Raw genomic sequence first — 20,566 nt, 5'->3', positions numbered from 1 at the left:
TAAAAATCAACTCAATCATTAGTATTTCATTTAGTAAATCATTGTCTGTAGATTTAGCTTCTTCAGCTGTTGAGTAGCTTTATGATGGTGTTGAAGTCTAATTGTTTTTACAGATAAAAGGTCATTTTTACCTGGCACAACATGACAACATAGTCCCTTACAGTAGGAATGTGATACACCCTAACTGACTGGACTTTGGCAGAGGGCAGCAGGACACCGGTGGGGCTCTGCTCAGCGAGCATGGTCACACTGGTGAACAGGTTGGGTGCAGGGCTGAACAAGGTGAAGTGGATGGCCACCGTCTGTCTGCCCAGCCAGCCACCTGCATGCAGGAGCTTTAGTTTGGATGCTGCGCCAGACCTGCAGAAGAGCAACGCACAACTGAACGATGATCGGTGACAATATTACAGACATTAGAGTTGATACCGCAGGAAATCATTTCAGCAAAGATCACATTTGGAAAAACTCAAATAACGAGCATTTCCACTATGTGTTCCACTATATGTTCTCACTTCATGTGGCCCAAGCCAAGTGTGGCACTTGGTCCAAAGTAGCAGCCTAGGTGACCACATGTCCTTGGAGGCGTTGCAATAGTAACTAAGTCTTTAGATTGTGGGTGAGTGGATGTTTTGCAGCCAGACATGAACAAGCGAAGACATTCTGGCACAAGAGTCCCACTAGAGACCTGAGCAGCCAAACACAGTGCATAGACAGTCAGAATACAAACAAGTCAGAACAAAAGCATACATCAAGGTAACACTTGAAGTAACTGTGACACAATGGTAGCTTTTATAAACAATACAACAATAATGAATTCATCTGTCAATGTAATAAATTCTGAACCTTGACAAATGACTCAAATCCATCACTGGACTACTACAGTACATGTGGCCTGGGCCCATGTATGTCAAACAGCGCTCTCTACAGGGGGAGTTAGAGCAAAACACAGCAGTCTACTGATGTCTTGAGTGAGAATACCATGTGATTGATTATTTGCTTTGATTAAAATCAAAGCAGTACACTGGATCATTTACGAAAGATGTGGTTGTTTTGCTGTTATTTCACAACACAGAGAATATTAAAATATTACAAACTTTAGTTATTATGAAAAACCACTACCAATATGTTTTCATTGTGTGCAAAATCAGAATTGTTTCCTCTTCAAGCACATTTGTGTCAATCTAACATTTAAAAAAAAATCATCATAATCATTTTCCCAGTAACTGAATTAATGATGGCACATGTTTGTAATGACATTAGTGAATTTAGTCTAAACAGGTGGTGGAATACCGCATGTGAATGCATGTCTCATTTTTGTTACTTACCTGGCCCTGAAATGAGCTGGACACCTTCGTCTTCCACAGGATTGGATCTCCAATCAAAATGTGCGAGTGCTGGTGAAAATGTTTGGTTTCATAATGATGAAATATAAAATCAGATATTTCCTTCACAAGGACATTCTTTTGAGTGGGTCATAGAGACTTTCATAGATTGCCATGGTCAATTCTTTTCATATTTCACTGAATGACATTGGATGGATGAATCCTTTTCATTGTATTTTATGAATGTGAATTCATGAATGTTTCATGGAGTGATGAATCACTACAGAGCTTTTGTAGCTTACCTCAGTTGCGGCTGATGAATTCTTGTACAGTACATTAAGAAGACTGGTCTGTGCCCACTTCCACCAGTGCTCATGCTTTTGTATGGACATAAATGCATTATCATGACCCCTGTTGAAAGAAAATAAATATATTTTGGAGTGTGTCAAAGAGCAATAGGGACAAAGAGAGAGATGTGTATGCACACAATACCTTATAAACTGTTTTCTGACAGCTTTATTGAGGTGGTAATGGTCAGTGAATGAGCTGCCATGATTTATACACAGCATCAGGATGAGCATGGAGCCACAGACAGACAAATCCCTGGATGAAAAGAGAATATAATTCCTTATACAGCTTTAAAGTAGGCGCACACACACACACACACACACACACACACACACACACACACCTGAGAGTGTTATGGATAAGTGTCTCTCTTCTTTTCTTTCTGCGGGTTTTCCTCAGCTCTGCTGGTGTCGGCGGCCGCACAAAACGGAGGTATCGGGCTCGCTGACGAGCTCCAAGCAGCTGTCAATCAGAGATAATTGACTATGTTTTAACAGAAAAATACAGGCGAGAACACGATAAAATATAATAGAGTCGGGCTATCACCTTTTCAAGGTATGAGCATCTTTCCTGGGGAAAGGCAGATGTCCCAAACTGCTCTTCTGTCGGCTTAGAACCAAGGTGGCTCTGAAGTTTTGAAGTCTCTATCTCAAACTCTCTTATACTGAAGAAAGTATGAAAGTCTGATCTTTTCCTGTACCAAAAGGAGACAGTCACTGCCATTGTAATTATCTGGAAAAGAAAAATAACATGCTTTTTTTATGTACAGTGCAAAGCGTAGTTGTAGTAAGTGTATTTAAGAGTAAATTGCTTTTATTTTCTAGGTAAATTTCATACAGGATTATGAAATATGTTTATTTATTGTAATATAGTTTACAAAAGGCTGGTATTAGTTTACCACGGCTGGCTGGATGAGGAAGATGCAAAACATCAGGGAGAAAAAAAGAGAGTGTATCCATAACAGAGCCTCGCTGCTGCTGAAACTGACACATGAAAACACACACACACACACACACACACACACACACACACACACACACACACATATATATATAGTTTTGACTGTGAGATACAGATATAACACAAGATTATGTTTCCAAAAGTCAGTGTTAAAAATAAATAAAGCATAATCCACACCACAGTTCATACATCTTCACAATCATCCATTTAATGCCATCACATGTCTACTACCTCATTCCCAGCACTGCAGAAAGCAGCAGACAGGAGACAGACAACAGCAGACACAACGACCAGGCCAGATAGTGACACCACAGAGACACTGGTCTGAATCCTCTCCCTTTCAGCATGGCGATGAGATAATAAATGCTGTGACCAGCAGCCTGGTGATGGCCGTCTTCCTCAAAGCTGCAGTCTAAAGAACACTTTCCTTGAAGATCTTTCTCCTTCTGAATAGCTTGACCTCCATCCCTCGTACCGGACAAAAGAGCACTCTGGGTTCCGTGAAACCAGCTGCTTTCACTTATAAGATCAAATTCTTTTCCCTGAGGTGCTTGATCAACATTGTTCCCCTCAGTAATCAGCAACACCTTTTTAAGCGTTGGTCCCATGTTGTTCTCAACTGCTAGAGCTTCCTCCTTTCTTATGATCACATCAGGTTCTTTATCTGCGTTTTTATTTTCCAGAATCATAGAGGACACTGACAGCAGGTCTGTGCCCTACAAACACAAGAAGAACAGTCAGATAGGGATGAAAAATGTTGTGGGAACAACTATGATATTGAGAAAGAGCGAGTGTAACCTGGTATTTCTTCCTCCAGGCTTCCTGTGCCCACTGCTGGAGACTACTCCAAGAGAGATGGGGCTCAAATATACTGCCATTCACTGAAAGGGCATCTGTGAGGAGACAAAACAACAATGAAATAAGGAGAAATAGAAAGGGAGGTGAGCAGACAAGAAGAAGAAAAATGCAAAATTCTTATTACAAAAATCAAATTGGTAATTTGTCAAACTGTTAGCAAACTTATAGAAGATATTCTGTGTTGAACTTAAAGGTGTGGTGCAAAACGTTTGTCTCCCCCCTCTGGCAGTGAAAGTAATTACACAAACACTGTCGACGTGCTTTAGAAAAGCAGTGGGAGAGTACTAATCCTGCGATGTGGTCACTCCTGTGAAGAACTGTTAGTGAGTGAGTAAGGTTGGTTGACAGCACTTTGTGTACTGCTCATGTAACAAAGTTAATAAACTACTTGTTCTGAGTAGAAATAAGCTGTATCGGCATCCTATCGGTGCACCAGTGTGGGAATGTTGGCACAGACACCACAACTCCTGCATACTGAGAAATACAGAGAGCTTTCTCTGGCGGTGATAGCCTAATCAGCATTGCGTGAACCCATTCGTTTGGCCAGATTGTTTGGCAAGGGCTTGAATGTAACAAACGATTATTTCCATGTAAAAGTCCTGCACACTAGCTTTAATCTCCCTCTATGTAAGTACAAACCTCACCTTCAAAAAAGTCCTTTTCAGTCTTTCTGCCCTTCGTGTGTTGGACTCCTGACCCCGTCAGCCTGACCTCACACAGTCGGAACAGGAAGGATATAATTGCTGCTGCTGGCAATGCTGCCACCACACTTAATACTCCTGTTGTCACAGAAACAGCTGATACATCTATAATGCCCAAGTCCAATGGCGACTGCAAGCAAGGGATAAGGAACAACAGCATTATGGGTAACATTTTGGAACTCTTGTACCCTGAATCTCAAACATTGAAGGTTTTATTAACCTACCGGATTATTAATTTGTGATATGATTACTGTGTTGACACATGCGTATCCCAGCAGTAGCAACAGGCTCACGCCAAGTCTTTGAGTGCGTGTGAACGAGTTAGGGCAGGGGCAGCTGTACACAGACAACCAGACGTGGTGGTCGGCCAAGTAGTCAGATAGCTTGAGACACAATATCTGCAAGCATACAGGCGGAGACCCAGGGTCACATGGGAGAAGAGATTAAAAGATGTTTTAATTTTGTTTTTTTATCCAAGTGTTCATATGGGTACGTGAGCGCTCTACCTTAGCAAAGCCTATTCCCTTAGTGCAAACTCGCAGCATTCTCTCCACCCGGCCATCACCTTTGTTCACAGCCAACCAGCATCGAGCAACAAAGAGCCAAGCACGTCCCTCCACATGCCCTCTAGTCACCTGTATTCAAAGTAGACAAAAAAAACATCTTGATGGTCAAATTAAAAGTCCACGCACAGAAGACATAACACATTCACAAACACTTCATAGGTGGATCTTACCTCAGATACCTCCACTTGTTTGAGGTACCAGTTCGGGGAGGGTCCAGAGTTGTCATGCCAGATGTGAACCCCCCACACTGGGCCCAGGCTGTCTGCTGCACTGTGGCGTCAGAGAACGAGAATACATCAAAGTAAGAGTTTAGCTTTAAGTTTGGTTTGCTCTGAATGAGCAAACCAAACTTAAAGCTACTAAGTATGATTGCATTGTGTATTGAGTTTAAGCAAACTAAAAACATGAACACATTGTCTTTTGTCTTGTTTTCAATGTCTCCAAATTTGGAGATATTTGGATTTTACCTGAATATAAAGGTATCTTTAGAGTTCCTCCTGAACAGAGTACATCCTGGGACTTGTAGTTCTCTTGTCTGCGAGAACCCATCATCACCATGCAGCACCATGTAAACCTGGTAAACATGTAGAGAAGGTTTCCCAGACACATTAGTTCTGGACTTAACTGGCTTTTAATAAGGATAACTTAGTTGAATCCAAGTCTGGGAAATCAACCGACACATACTTGGAAAAAGATTGAACACTTTACTCATTAATGTTATGTTGAAAATATCCATTAGAAATGTTCTGTAAAGAACATAACTCAAATGAGTTTAGTGTTCACGGATGTTTGGAGGTATTTTTAAATGTGTTATCAAAGACACCTGTTTGATTCTCATACGCCTCTTCAGTGACCTGTTTTTCGCATATATAAAGACGGGAATTGAGCGATTCGTGTCAGACTGCATTTTGCGGTCCAAACAGGTGATATTTCAGAATGAGGAGTGCTGCAGTTTCATGTAGACTCATGTAGTGTTTTTATATTACAAAAGAATTCAATATTAACTTTAAAATCGCTTCGCAGTTTTGAAGGCCAGAATGAGCTCCAGTGAAAACCAGGTGAAGGAACTCAAGAGAGAGAATGCAGGTAAGTTACAAAAATCAAGAAAATGTAAATACAGTCACAGTGTATAGAGATTTACATTAAAGTAAGAATTATAATCAACCTTTTGGTGAAAGGATTATCTAAAGCTCCAGTTTTGTGGTTCATATCCTCAGTTGGATATTCTCTATCTATTTAGCATCTGGCTGTTGATCAAGTATTAACTTACTTTTTAATTTGTTTTGCCCTCTATTGCAGATCTTCTAGCCAGAGTAACAGCAAGTGAAAATAAGAACATAGGTAAGATTGTTTTTTAAAAGTAATCGACAAAAAAAGGGGAAACTGATGATCATAATTCTATTTTACAAGAAAAATGTTAAATGTGTTCACAGTATTGGCGGCCAGAATGAGATCCAGTGAAAACCAGGTGAAGGAACTCAAGAGAGAGAATGCAGGTAAGTTATAAAAATCAAGAAAAAGTAAATACAGTCACAGTGTATTCTATGCTAGCAATGAGATTACATTGAGATTTACATTAAAGTAAGATTTATAATTAACCTTTTGGTGAAAAGATTGTCTAAAGCTCCAGTTTTGTGGTTCATATCCTCAGTTGGATATTCTCTATCTATTTAGCATCTGGCTGTTGATCAAGTATTAACTTACTTTTTAAATTTGTTTTGCCCTCTATTGCAGATCTTCTAGCCAGAGTAACAGCAAGTGAAAATAAGAACATAGGTAAGATTTTTTTTTAAAAGTAATCAACAAAAAAAGGGGAAACTGATGATCATAATTCTATTTTACAAGAAAAATGTTGAATGTGTTCACAGTATTGGAGGCCAGAATGAGCTCCAGTGAAAATGAGGTGGAGGAGCTCAAGAGAGAGAATGCAGGTAAGTTATAAAAATCAAGAAAAAGTAAATACAGTCACAGTGTATTCTATGCTAGCAATGAGATTACATTGAGATTTACATTAAAGTAAGATTTATAATTAACCTTTTGGTGAAAAGATTATCTAAAGCTCCAGCAAGAGAACACAGGTGACACACATCATAAAACATATGATTGTCAGTCACATAGTGCTGCAGATTCATGCAATGCTAATTAATGACATTAATTACTTCCAGGACTAATTTATTAATTCAAACCCAGCCACACAGGTCAGACTGACAGCCAGTGAAAGCAAGAATGCAGGTAAATATTTTGTTTACTATCCCTATTTGGTCAGCACCAGATTAAAATGTAACTACACATAAGGTTTACAGTGTGTATCTACTGAGATTAAGATCTAAGATTCAAATTAAACATTTTGGTCACTATAAACCTACTTTGCAATAACAATGTTGAATGTATTCACAGTTTTAGAGGCCAGAATCAGCTCCAGTGAAAAAGAGGTGGAGGAACTCAGGAGAGAGAATGCAGGTAAGCTACATTAACTATAACTATTAAGTCTAAATGTCTTAGCAGTGAGAATGGAACTGGTAAACTGATGAGCATATTTAAAGCTGCAGAATGCTGTTACTGATTCTACTGGAATGGCTGACTATCAGCATCCAAATGACTGCATTGTCACTAAGCTGTATGGTTGAATATTAATATGTCAATGAGGATATATGTATACAATGTTTTATTAAACAAAAGATGTAAATGTCAAAATATGTTAGCAGTGAGAATGGAACTGGCAAACTAAGAAATATATATAGAGGAGCTAATAATCAGTGACAAAATGTACGACTGTTGTTATTAAATTAGGTACAAATTATGTTATTCAGCTGATTCTACTGGAATTCAAAGCCTGCTAGCTGCATCCAAATGACTGCAGTGACACTATGCTGTATGGTTGAATATCATATCAATGAGGAAATATTCTTTCAACAAGAGATGAACAGTTACATTTGTTTATAGACTGTACATCGGTGAAGTTTTCTCTGCACCTTCTACATTCACACAGAGCGTCCAAAGGTGGCGTTCTCAGTTGGTCTTACTGATGCGGGAGCAGTTGGACCCTTCAATACTGATACTACACTTAAGTTCAGTAAAGTCTTCACCAATATTGGCCAGACCTACAACCCAACTACAGGTACTCACCTGTTTTACCTACACACACACTTGAATTATTTTATTTTTACTAAATGATGGACTTATAATAATGTTGTTTGACTTAGTTTGTACCAATTTTTTGTTAAATTTTTAGAATGTTTGTCCTCTTTTTATACAATACAAATTTCTCAAAATAGAAAAAATATCCTTGCTTATATTGAGAGATATGTTACAGTTTATGAGCTTTAATCCATTTCTCTGTGGAATGCTCCAAAATTGGACCGGTATTTGTGCATGGTACACTTTTATGTGACAATGCCTCCATTGGCATCTGATTCTATGCAAGTTTATTACCATTTATATTATTCCAATGTTAAGCCAACTTTGCCATTTAAAATTACATTCTATACAATTCTAAATTGTCTAATGCCAGTCTTCCTAAATTCCTGGTAGTGTATAGTTTGTGCATGTTTATTTCAGGGATTCTTCCATTTCCACATACAGTTTCTAATCAACTGATTGAACTGTTTAAAAATCTCTGGATGAGTGTTGACTGACATCATCATTGAAATATAATGAAACTGAGATGCAACTATGTTCTTAATAATGCTTATCTTTGCATATAAACTCAAATGCATTAGTTATAGCTGTTTTATTCTATTTAAAAACATGTATTAATGGGTTGGTTTGTGAAAGCTTTGACTCACTACTTTTTTGTTTTGTGTTTTCATTGAACTCACTACATTAACATGACTATTTACTATATCGTTTATTTTCAGTCTACCACACAGGGATTTGGGAAGGCAACAAAACCAAATCAAGAGCTTTTGCAGACAATTCCTATAGAGTTAAAGAGGCTATATGAGTGTATATAATAATAATAATAATAGCTTTTATTTATATAGCACCTTTCATAAAACCCAAGGACACTTATATATGGTAAAAGACATTAGAAACACTTTTCCTACTGAATTAACAGAAGATGTAGTTTATCCGTGAGAAGGGCCAAAGACTCAATGAATTTATCTGTTGTTGCAGGTATCTTCACAGCCCCAGTCAGAGGAGCCTACTACTTCAGATTAACTGGGTGGGGTATACATTCTTCAACTTATATCAGCTTTACACTGTATCACAATGACAAGCAAATTACTAGGTTGTACGATGCAAATGATACCACTGGTTATATTTCTGTGTCTAATGCATTTGTTCTTCAACTGGAAAAGGGAGATGTGGTCTACACGGTTCTCAACTCAGGCTACCATATTTTTGATGATTCATTCAATCGTACCACTTTTAGTGGATTTCCACTTTTTGCTCTGTGAAGTCAGCTGTAGTAACACCTACAGTCAATTGCAACATCACACTATTAAAAATATGTGTGCTAATTAATCCAAATAACCCTGCTGTATATGTCTATTTTTGTCTGGTTACATTAACAAGACACAGGAATTAGGATAAGAAAGTCCTCTACTGACAATAACAAACAAAGTCCATATTTTAAAATAAGTTCTGCACAACATTATTCTATGAATTAATTCGTGCACCAAACCTCATTAGAGCCATAAAGCAAACATCGCAACGGTTTCATGAAGGGAGACAAACACATAACTCAGTGGTCACTGCAAGAATATCCTGGTATCAAATTACTGTGAAAATATAATAACAATTACCATAATGAAATCCCTGGCCATGATTGATCATGCTCAGTTATTTAAGAACCTCAGTTTTAATATTATTCATAAAAATTTGATGTCTATGTACAGTTGAAACCAAAATGGAAAATGCTGGTTTTGTAGAACAAACTAAAATTACCGTCTTGCTGTTGTATGCCTCTGCCAACCAATCAAGTTGCATGTTACATCCATGTCTGTCCAGAATCATAACATACGTAGTGAAGACTTTGAATTAATTTAAAAAAAGGTATTAAGTGTAATTTTTGGAAGAGGTCGAGCCAAGAGACAAGTCCGAGTCACGGGTCCAGAGAATAGCGACTCAAGTTGGACTCGAGTCCAGGACTCCAGTACTCCATCACTGCCGTGAACACACAAGTTGTAACACTGTGCATAATAGAGCTTTTCAATCTTTTTTGAGAGTCCATACATTTACTTTAGTTTTGGCCATTAGTGGAGATATGGGATGGAAACCTTCAAACATCAGACATATAAGTCAAATGTTTTGGCTAATAAATAGAATTGTGAAGATTTCTGATCAGAGGGTCACTAAAAGGATATTTAATTGGGAACTTTCGCATGGTCATCCCTGGGCTTTTGAGTTAAAATTCTTATTTTATTTGAACGATTTGCCATTCATTTTTTTCGTGCAGGTAAGTTATAAAAATCAAGAAAAAGTAAAAGAAGTTCCTTTGTTATTTTCATCAGGAGCAAAATATTTCTCATGTATAAACAAAAATGGTTTTGTTGATATATGGTATAAATAAAAATTACAACTTTATGTCTCAAAGAATAGCTAAAGTGTAGAACTTTATGTGAAGTATACTTTAAAACGAAAGACAAAGATCCCCATGTGCACAATTACAGTACGCTCAGAAACATCACCATTCACCTTAGAGACCAGCAGGTTTAATGGAGGACAGACTTGTTTGTTTGGTAAGTTAGGTGAAATTAAGAATTATGTTAATTCTTTTTTATTTTTACTTTTCTTTTATTTATGTAATATAACATATACACATATAACATGTAATTAATTATGTAATTAATCTGACAACCATAATGGGCTCCTGTGAAAACGAGATGGAGGATCTCAAAAGAGAGAAAGCAGGGAAGTTACATAAACCACTAATAAAGGACAAAATGTCATTAAGTTGGCAGTGAGAATGGAACCAGTAAACAAATGAATGTATTTAGAGTGAACGTTATTTCTTGTGGTGGCTTTGTTCTACTGAACATTCGATGTGAAATAAAATATGGACAATAAGGTTAAACGACAGCATGACTGTCTCTAATTTGAAGATATTTAAATTCACATCTGGCGAGGCATCTCCTCATTTTAAATCTTTTAAGTACCTGAATTCTGAAATTATTGTTATTTTGAATGCATGCATTACACATTATTTTAAAAGATCATCATTCTAACTACTTGCTGTTTACTTTTAAATCAGCTCCCTGTTCAAGAATGTTTGGAAGTATTTTGAAATTTGTTATCAAAGACACCGGTTTAATTCTCATACGCCTCTTCAGTGACCCGTTTTACATGTATATAAAGACAGGAATTAAGCAATACGTCACGTGTCAGACTGCATTTTGCTGTCTAAACGTGATATTTCGAAATGAGGAGTGCTGCAGTTTTTCTGGCGTTGCTGCTCTGTCTGCACGGGAAGTGGGCTCAGGGGGAGAGTGGAGGGGAGACAGGGAACCATATCACTGAGACAGAGGAGGAAAACAGGAAGAAAGAGGTTCAGTTTGAGATACAGGATGTCAAAGCAACCCATGATCAGAGCAGCAGCCAGACCAACATCAGCCCTGACATCTGGGCTGAGCTGAAGGAGCTGAGAGACATGGCCATCGAACAAATGGTGGAGCTCAGGAACAGCAAGAGCAAGATAGAGAAGCTGGAGCAAGAGAATACAGGTGACACACATTATAAACCACACTGACTAATGTCAGTGCTGCATAGACTCATGTAGTGTTTTTATATTACAAAAGAATTCAATATTAACTTTAAAATCGCTTCGCAGTTTTGAAGGCCAGAATGAGCTCCAGTGAAAACCAGGTGAAGGAACTCAAGAGAGAGAATGCAGGTAAGTTACAAAAATCAAGAAAATGTAAATACAGTCACAGTGTATAGAGATTTACATTAAAGTAAGAATTATAATCAACCTTTTGGTGAAAAGATTATCTAAAGCTCCAGTTTTGTGGTTCATATCCTCAGTTGGATATTCTCTATCTATTTAGCGTCTGGCTGTTGATCAAGTATTAACTTACTTTTTAAATTTGTTTTGCCCTCTATTGCATAAACCATAACTATCAAATGTCAAATTGTCATATTATGTTGTCATGTGTATAAAGAAAATATTTTATAGATATCTTCTACATTCACACATTGGAGCGTCCAAAGGTGGCGTTCTCAGTTGGTCTTACTGATGCGGGAGCAGTTGGACCCTTCAATACTGATACTACACTTAAGTTCAGTAAAGTCTTCACCAATATCGGCCAGACCTACAACCCAACTACAGGTACTCACCTCTATCACCTACACACTGATTTTATTTTAATTATTATATTGGTCTTATGAATCCTCTTCAGATTCATTGGGTGGGAGGCACGGCCTTCAATACATATTACACTGTATCACAATGACAAGATAATTACTACGTGTTTTGACAATAAGGATGTGTATAATCTCACTGTGTCTAATGCATTTGTTCTTCAACTGGAAAAGGGAGATGTGGTCTACATGGTTCTCAACTCAGGCTACAGTATTTATGATAATTCGGAAAATCGTACCACTTTTAGTGGATTTTTACTTTTTGCTGTGTGAAGTTAGCTGCAAAAAATCCAGTCAATTTCTTCAACTTTCAAAATCACATTATTATATAATACATGTGCTAATTAAATCAAGACAACAGTTGTATGTGTGTTATTTTGTCACGTCGGTTTGAACATGATTCATCAAAATTTGACAAAAAAACAACCTTACCTTTGCACTCATACAAGCTGCAGAGCAGAGACCAGTGTGGATTGTAACAGCATAGAGATATGGGTCACACGGAGAGTTGTCAGAAAGGTAGTGGACTCTCCGATTCGCCTCAGAGACGACGTCAGCTCGCTTACACACCACCAACCCCGGGACGTACAGGCACACACACAGCACCAGCACACCCAGCACTGTCAGATCACCAGACACACTGAGGTGACAGAGAGGGAGAGAGGAGCCACTGGTGGATGTTATACTCAAAAAAAGCCTCTAAACAACAGAGAAAAATGAACAGAGTGACTGTGTAAGACAAATGTCTGCTTCCCAGTCAGTTCATAGCAGCAGAAAAGTAATGTACAAAAAACAAAACAATGAAAGCAACGTTTCTCTCTGTTTACTTTGGATTAATAACATTTCAAAACTCATCACCAAATGATTATGCTACAGTATATGTGTTGTACAGGACCATGTACTCCAAAGTCCACAATCTAAATTACTGCTGCAGTTTAGGTAGCAGAGAGATTTTTTTTCTCTGGTTAAATACATCAAGTTTAACGAGAATGAGGTCACCTTAGGAACGGGTCCAGATCGGTTGTGTCATGGCTGCTCTGGATCTGCTGCTGCACCACAGTCAGCGGCCTCAACTGGTGACAACTGAGACAAACAGCAAACAACACACCCAAAAGCAAGAAGTGATTATTTATATGAACCATGTACAGTATATAGTATACTATGCACAAGTATTTCTAGCATGTGTGTGTTTCCCTCTGTGAAGGTCTCATGTTCCCATGCCCATACACACTAATCGATGCCTGACCTGCAGTTGACTGCAGTAGTTGTGTCTGCTTGCTGTGTCCTGCAGCCGTGGTGAGTCCAGGCCCCCTGGTGGCCGTCCCAGGACAAACACAGGCTGCTCTCCACTGTGAGACTGTAGCTGACCTGTTCACTCAGGGGCTTGTGCCGGGGTCCTTTCCCGAAATCAGCATTCAACAGGGCCAGGTGACCAAGCCCTGCAGCTAGAAATTTTTAAGATTTTGGCAATCCAGTTTTTTTAAACAACCACAGAAAGTACACGATACATTTATAAACAAGTAAATATTGGATTGCGGGATGGATAGAGTACTTTGTTAATACCAGCGGGAAATTGTACAGTTGTATTCTAATAAACTTATTGATCATCCTTGGCCTTTTTAATAACACACAGTAAATGGGCTTTTAACATTTTCATTACTACCATGAAAATGTCCACCGCTAAAACTGAGATTAGCTCTCATATTCAAGTTTATTTTCTGCTTGTTCAACAGTTGTTTGGTAAATTGCTCTTAAACACATTTAGAGAGGATTTGAATTGCTATTTTTATTCTCAATTTTTATCATTTTGGTGCTGGGGATTTTCCTTTGGGGTTGGCTAAATCTCTTTTTTTTGGGGGGGGGGGGGACGACTGTCAGCATTACACGTAACACATTCTGTTTAAAAACTTAAGTAGAGCTGAGGTTGCATTTTAATGGATAATTCATTTTAACTCTATAGAATGATCAGTAATTTGACAGTTTGAAAGACCAGATGGGAGGGGGAGGAACAGAGCTAAACATGGATAGATAGAACCAAGAAATTGTTTACCACTGAGATAGGATGGGGGCACAGTCAAGCGTGTAATGTTGCTCCCCCAGTGGTGGATACTATGCAGATGGTGCATGCTGGGAGTCGGCCTCTCAAACATCCTGCCACAACAGAGACTTCTGATTTGGTTTTGTGTCACATTCTTGCCTTTTATACAAACACTAGTAAAATGATTTTGTTGTGTTATTGAGTTGCTCTAACTATCAGATGATAATGACTATTAAACACAACCCAAGTCACTGCATGTCTACCTGAAGAGCAGCATGATGGGAAACGCCTTGTTGAGCGGTGGGGTGAACACCACACACAGTTGGATGGCCTGCTGCAAGTGCTCCTGGGTAATGTTGAAGCTGTGGTAGTTGACCTGGCTGCGCAGGAGGATGTACTCATCCACAGAGCTCTTCTGCAGAATGATGTGTCAGATGGTCACCCACTCTCATTTAACAAGTGATATGTGCAAATGGAGTCAATTTGCAGCAGACAGAAAAGAAGATATAGCAACATACATTTCTTGATGGTTGTTGCAGCTCAATGGTTATTGGCTGAATGAGGGAGCGAACTGGTATCTTTCTCCTCGTGCTGCACTTGTACAGACTCAGGTCAACCACTGGTCCACTCAGCTGGAAATCAGCAGAAAAAAATGCCTTGCTGTTCAATCACGTATACCCCTTTCATACCTATGGCTCTTCCATGGTTATACCAAGGTTGATTGTGTGTTCAAACAAAGAGAAATGGCGGCCGGGTTGGTTCAGTGGGTAGAGCAGGCGCACATACAGTATACTGAGAGGTTTATGCAGAGGTTCAGGTTCAAATCCGACCTGTGACGATTTCCTGCATGTCTTCCCCTTTCTCACCTAGCTGTCCTGTCAAATTAAAGGTGGAAAAGCCCCAAAAAAATAATCTCCCTTCTAAAATAGTCAATCATACTCATTCTAGAGTAACCTTTTTCCTTTTCCAGCTGCTGCAATAAATATGCAAAGGAGGAGAAATCAGTCTACACAAAATTATCTGAGAAGTGTTGATGGTTATTTATTTGTGCTTACGTTCTAAAAAAATCATGCAATAAGCTTTATTTCTCTCTCCCTACTGTACAATGACAGATTCAAGTAGCTACAAAACATTAATTATTGTGATATACAGCTGGACTTGAGTAGCCTATGTGATTGTTAGCTGTTCACTAAATATGACATGTAAAGCCCTGCCCATTTCTAGCACGTAAGGTAATTGTTATGCATTGCTCCCGGGTTGTGACCCAGGTGATCTCTGAATTGTCATGACCAGGGATTTACCCATGTTGACTGGCTTGGTTTGAATTTCCAAAAGGAGGGTTGAATCCTGATCAGACAACCCTGGCCCAACCCTGGTAGGTGGTGTGAAAGAGGTAGTATACCTTTTCACAACGAAGGCTCAATTAGGGTTGAACCAGGGTTGGCTGTGTGTTTTAATGTGTTAACCCTCGTCCATCGACTCGGCTCCGCGACCCAGGTCGAGAGGTGGGTCGGACAAGGGCCGGACAAGGGTTGATTTCAATGTGAATTGCACATGACCGGGGCGGGACAAACTATGTGACTGGTTGGAAATGAGAGTAGGGCAGTCGTCACAGGTCGCGGCACACTTTAAAATAATAACAACATAGCTTTTGTCATACTGCGCTTTACGCTTTGTTTTCACAGGCAGCTTCAACAACAGCAGAGTGGAGTGGTTCAACTCATTCCCCATGAACAGCCGTGTATGAGCAAAGACCGCTGACAGTGAGTGTTCACTAGCCTTAGGGTAATTATTACGCATTGCTCCCTGGTTGTGACCCAGGTCATATCTGAATTTTCATGACCATGATCAACCCTTGTTGACTGGCTTGGTTTGAATTGCCAAGAGAAGGGTTGAACACTGGTCAGATAACCCTTGTCCAACCCTGGTCCTTGGTGTGAAAGAGGTATCAGTGTCATCATATCATGCCGGTCTTACCCTTCCAGGATAGTGGGCCCAGGTGTAAGGGCTGTGGGTGAGCTCAGTCAGCATGCTGAGCACACACGGTTGATGCGGTCTGCTCTCAGTCTCTCTACTGTGATGAAGAAACAGAAGCTGGATCAGGGCGGCAGGCATGTAGAAGGTGGTAGAGCCACTGCTGATTACTGGGGAGGTTTGGTTTTGGTATGTGGCATATAAGGCGATAAGACCGGTGCTGACTCTGTGCTCCCCAACCTTGTGGAACAAGATGTACTTCTGAAAATGAGAGAATTGACAGTAAAGAGATTAATGTGAGACACAAATATAAAAAAACAAGTTCATGAGTAGATATGCACAAGAAAATGTTTGTTTTCTCTCACCAGCATCAGATCTGAAGCAGTCTGCAAAATTTCAGCAACAAGCTGCGCTGCATGCTTTGTTGAAATCGATTCTCCTTGTTTCATGTAAACACCACTGGGTGAGTCTTGTATTTCATCGTGTGAGTCTGATTCTAATGTCAGTGTAATGTCAGAACTGGTAGACATTTCAGCTGTGATGTCATTACTAGTGACAGCAACTTGCAGGCTGTATGAGAGCAGGGCCAACAGGGTGTTGAGTGTCTTCTGCTCCAGATAGTAGCGGACTGGAGCACTGGACTCCGAGAACTGCTCTGAGATGACCTGAACGTGAACTGTCACTCGTCTTGCACTCGCTAAAGTCACCTAAACAGGATAAAGTGTTGTAAGAGAAACTATTTTTACCTTTCAGCGTGCATCTTTCAGTGTCTCTTTGTCAATGAAAATCAATGAAAGATGAAAAGATGACCTTCCACCTACCTGACTTGAAACTTGTAAAAGGTTTTTGAGAATGCAGATGTTGTCCACCATTGATGCCTAGGATTAAATGACATGTCATTAAAATACTGTAAAAGGGGGAAATGTTTGTTGAAATCCAGCTGTGACTAAGAAACAGAAATGGAGAGTAAAGTGGAGAGTATATGGTTCTGTTAATCCTGAGGTTTAGTATAGGTCTCTGTGTGTGTGTGTGTGTGTGTGTGTGTGTGTGTGTGTGTGTGTGTGTGTATGTGTATGTATGTATGTGTGTGTGTGTGTGTGTGTGTGTGTGTGTGTGTGTGTGTGTGTGTACCTGTCCACTGCTCTCAAGCTCACACAATGTGCTAATGAGCACACTGCGTGTGTGTCTCTGTGCGTGTGTGTTGGCCTCGGTGTCCAGGCTGAGTCTGTTCAGGATGCTGGAGAGGAGACTGACGTAGTAACGAATCTCAACACTGTTTCCAAGATGCACTAGAGCTGACAGGTTCCTCAGACCTGACTCTGAACTGGAGAGAAAGAGATATTAATAACAAAACAATATACTGTAAAATAGTACTTAATAATAATAATAATAATAATAATAATAACAAACTACAGACATGATGGCCCTGTGTTATGAAAATATAATACATTGATAAGATTTTTTTCCTCTCATTAATATGTAGTAAACTCCAGCTTTCTGGCTCTTAAATTATTCCACTGAAATTGTCCATTATGGTCTGCAAAAACTATTGTATCTCGGTCTGTAGCATAGTTCACAGAGTACACCTCTTATAAAACCCTGCAACATACACATAACCATAATGCTGATGTGATGTAGTGACATAGTGATTCTTACAGCTCCAGATCAGGATCAAGATGGGAAGAAGATGAGGTTTCTCTGAAGAAGCTTGGTTGGACTCGAACAGTAACAGGACAGGGTTTAGTGGCCGTCCGATACGTGCTGCTTCTGATCTGTGTGTAAATAGTTACTACAAGCACAAAAATCAATCACTCACTGAATAAAAAGGAAATCTCTGCAATAAGTTGTCATGATAATAATTAAATAAATCTGAATAAATCGGTGTATCTGTGTGTTTGAGTTTACCTTTATGGTCATCATTGGGGTCACCAGGAGGAAGGCTGAAATAGTACTGGAAGTCTCGCCCCTGATACAGCATCCTGGGAGGTCCGTCTCCTACACTGATGCTGTACTCATACAAAAAGTCCTTCAGCACACACACACACACACACACACACACACACACACACACACACAGACATGAAGGAACAGTGTTAACAAATCAAAGAGGGAGTGAAAAGGTGGATACATTTGTAGTTTGTCAAGGTACTTGTTTCTGTGTATGTTGTAATTATATGATGGACTCAGAGAAACTCGCTCACTTACACAAAGTTAGAGTCCCTGTCCCATTTTTCTTCATTATTATATTATTTATACGAACCTAAACTGTCCCACTGAATTGTATGGCCCACACAGAATTACAATGAAACAATGAAAAGAGCAAGAGATGTGGAGGCGCAGTAAAAAATGAATTACAAAAAAATATTGCCTTTTTCAATAACAAAATGTCACTACATCATAGCATTTACTTGCATCTTTAAGCATTCACAACAGTACAATGAGTGACATTATCTCCTTTAAATGATCTAAATATGGATCACATACAAAGAGCCATAATTAACACCCATCTGGTACAGTATGCAGGGTCAAATAAGCAATATGATTATGAGAGTGTGTGTTTACTGTATGAGACAGGAGATACCTCTTTCCCCGAGGTGCAGAAGATGCTGAAGTGTGTATATAACTCCATTCCTTTGACTGGTTGCACCTGGCACGTCATGCCTTTAGGAGCAGGGTTGGTTTTTAAGAATAGCTGAGTCCGGCCCAAGAAACTATTAGGAGATTCTGAGTAAAATAAGTAACAATCACATTAGGATGAAGATCCATCCCTTCAATTTTTATGAAAAAAAACGATGTTCTTACAAAAGGCTGATGTTGTCATAATTATTTTAAGTTTCAACACCACTATAAACGTAGTCCACACTCCAGAAAATTACATTACATCTGTTCTGGGTTCAAACCCCTTCCTCATCTGGATTATAACTAATTTAGGATTTATATTGGACTGTACATAATCTGTATTTCAAGTTTATGTTTGTCATCCCATCTATTCATTCTGCCATGATTCAGTACTGATAACACATTACATTTTGGCAAAAATGTCAGTTAATGTTGTAAAACTTACTGGCAGTGACCTCCAACATGTATCTGCTCCCAGACCTCAGACTGAACGGTCGGAAGCTGATTAAAGGGGAGGAAATACCTAAAAAAAGAGCGAGAAATATAACTAAAGGCTTGTGGATAGAGAGAGGAAATGTGTGTCTGTGTTTCCTGAATAATGTACCTGTATAAGTGTAGGCCTCAAAAAGGCCTCTGTCAATGGGGTCTCGAAGTAAATCAAGCAGGATTGGCTCCTGGATCACAACAGATGGCCTGGAATGTACTAGATTACTCCCCTCATCTTCATATAATGACGGATCAAACACTGAATCATCTCCTGGACTGAAGCTCTCACCATCCACACCTGGGGATATGCATGGCATTAACACACAACCTCCCACACTAGTGACACTGGTGAAATTACAGACATTTACTGTACCTGTGGGTCTTCCTGCTGAAATCCCTGGGTCTCCTTCCTCTGCGCTCATCAAGGGAACATCATAATCTGAATCTGTCATAAAATCAGCTTTAATGCACATTATAATATAGCCTGGAAATCCAGACCCAAATCCGAGCAAATTCAAATTGTGCTCTCACAAGACGTCTGGATTTCCAGGCTAATTATAATACACACTGAGAACCATATATAAATATAAAAAGATACTAAATGTGTTATGATCAGATAAGGAATTATCGTATTGGTTGTTTCCTTTTAATCTTCATTATTTTCATTGGATTGGTTGCAGTTTGAAAAACTTTCATAAACTGGCCACAAGCATCTTTTAGCTCATTCTAGTTTTACAGTCCAAAACATTACTCAATCAGTCCCACCGCTTTCATTGGCATCGTTTCTAGACACATCAGGCAACTGTTTTCAGCCCAATAGCTCTGCTTTACCAAACCTACTTTATGCTAACAGCACTAAACGGCAGATGGACAAAGTTAGCACCTATGGTTAGCACTATAAAAGCTAGCTAGTAAACAGTGGAACATTTAGCCGCTAAAGAGCAAGAGATATTTGCCTCAAGAGTTGGTAGAGACCAAAAACAAAGCTAAAAGAATGAATATTGGAATTACATTCAACAGGTAAACAGACAAACGACTCCATGCAATTGTTTTGGCATTATTACAATGTCAGTACTTTTAGCTAAGAAGCATTATTTCTTTTATTTACCTACATTTAAAGCTATAGTGCGTAGTTTCTGTCGCTCCCACGAGGAGTTATTAGTAATGACAACAACACTGTCGACGCGTCCACATGATACAGCCTTCTGTGACCACGCACCGCCCCCAGCCCTCCTCCACGCAGTTGCTAGTAGCCAAGGAGGACACGGAGGATTAAAAAACATGATGGACTCTTCTCAGAAGAGGTAATTAAATTCACTTGAGTTTCTGCGAGGGAAAGTCACCGGACGAGACAATCTTCTGAACATAGCCATACTGAGAAATACAGAGAGA

The 20,566-nt window shown here is 39.2% G+C and overlaps 2 protein-coding genes across 2 annotated transcripts in view; one reads left to right on the top strand and one right to left on the bottom strand.

Annotated features, from left to right (window-relative positions):
- pkd1l1 (polycystin 1 like 1, transient receptor potential channel interacting) overlaps positions 1-20,566 on the bottom strand; it is a 42,348-nt gene that overhangs the window by 3,847 nt on the left and 17,935 nt on the right. Inside the window, exons 18-48 of the mRNA XM_078280479.1 lie at positions 19,548-19,619; positions 19,293-19,472; positions 19,134-19,211; positions 18,651-18,793; positions 17,975-18,095; positions 17,726-17,858; positions 17,201-17,393; positions 16,891-16,947; positions 16,435-16,776; positions 16,073-16,330; positions 14,614-14,727; positions 14,359-14,510; positions 14,108-14,208; positions 13,304-13,502; positions 13,057-13,140; positions 12,490-12,697; positions 5,223-5,329; positions 4,926-5,025; positions 4,696-4,824; positions 4,414-4,587; positions 4,133-4,319; positions 3,429-3,523; positions 2,862-3,346; positions 2,569-2,653; positions 2,217-2,402; positions 2,014-2,132; positions 1,815-1,925; positions 1,625-1,733; positions 1,326-1,394; positions 513-685; positions 132-360 (exon numbers count right to left, since the gene is read on the bottom strand). Coding sequence (XP_078136605.1) covers positions 132-360; positions 513-685; positions 1,326-1,394; positions 1,625-1,733; positions 1,815-1,925; positions 2,014-2,132; positions 2,217-2,402; positions 2,569-2,653; positions 2,862-3,346; positions 3,429-3,523; positions 4,133-4,319; positions 4,414-4,587; positions 4,696-4,824; positions 4,926-5,025; positions 5,223-5,329; positions 12,490-12,697; positions 13,057-13,140; positions 13,304-13,502; positions 14,108-14,208; positions 14,359-14,510; positions 14,614-14,727; positions 16,073-16,330; positions 16,435-16,776; positions 16,891-16,947; positions 17,201-17,393; positions 17,726-17,858; positions 17,975-18,095; positions 18,651-18,793; positions 19,134-19,211; positions 19,293-19,472; positions 19,548-19,619 — 4,793 coding nt within the window. The remainder of the gene's footprint in view (positions 1-131; positions 361-512; positions 686-1,325; positions 1,395-1,624; positions 1,734-1,814; positions 1,926-2,013; positions 2,133-2,216; positions 2,403-2,568; positions 2,654-2,861; positions 3,347-3,428; positions 3,524-4,132; positions 4,320-4,413; positions 4,588-4,695; positions 4,825-4,925; positions 5,026-5,222; positions 5,330-12,489; positions 12,698-13,056; positions 13,141-13,303; positions 13,503-14,107; positions 14,209-14,358; positions 14,511-14,613; positions 14,728-16,072; positions 16,331-16,434; positions 16,777-16,890; positions 16,948-17,200; positions 17,394-17,725; positions 17,859-17,974; positions 18,096-18,650; positions 18,794-19,133; positions 19,212-19,292; positions 19,473-19,547; positions 19,620-20,566) is intronic.
- LOC144537467 (complement C1q-like protein 2) lies at positions 5,766-9,155 on the top strand (the record flags this gene model as incomplete). Its single annotated transcript, XM_078281239.1, has 7 exons — positions 5,766-5,841; positions 6,189-6,251; positions 6,624-6,686; positions 6,946-6,987; positions 7,153-7,215; positions 7,745-7,873; positions 8,872-9,155. Coding segments are annotated over 7 exons (720 nt in total), but the record flags the coding sequence as incomplete, so codon positions are not given.

This window comes from Sander vitreus, chromosome 22 (assembly GCF_031162955.1).
Source record: "Sander vitreus isolate 19-12246 chromosome 22, sanVit1, whole genome shotgun sequence".
NCBI lineage: Eukaryota > Metazoa > Chordata > Actinopteri > Perciformes > Percidae > Sander > Sander vitreus.
The sequence above is the reverse complement of the archived record's forward strand: the minus strand, read 5'-3'. Positions and strand labels throughout refer to the sequence as shown.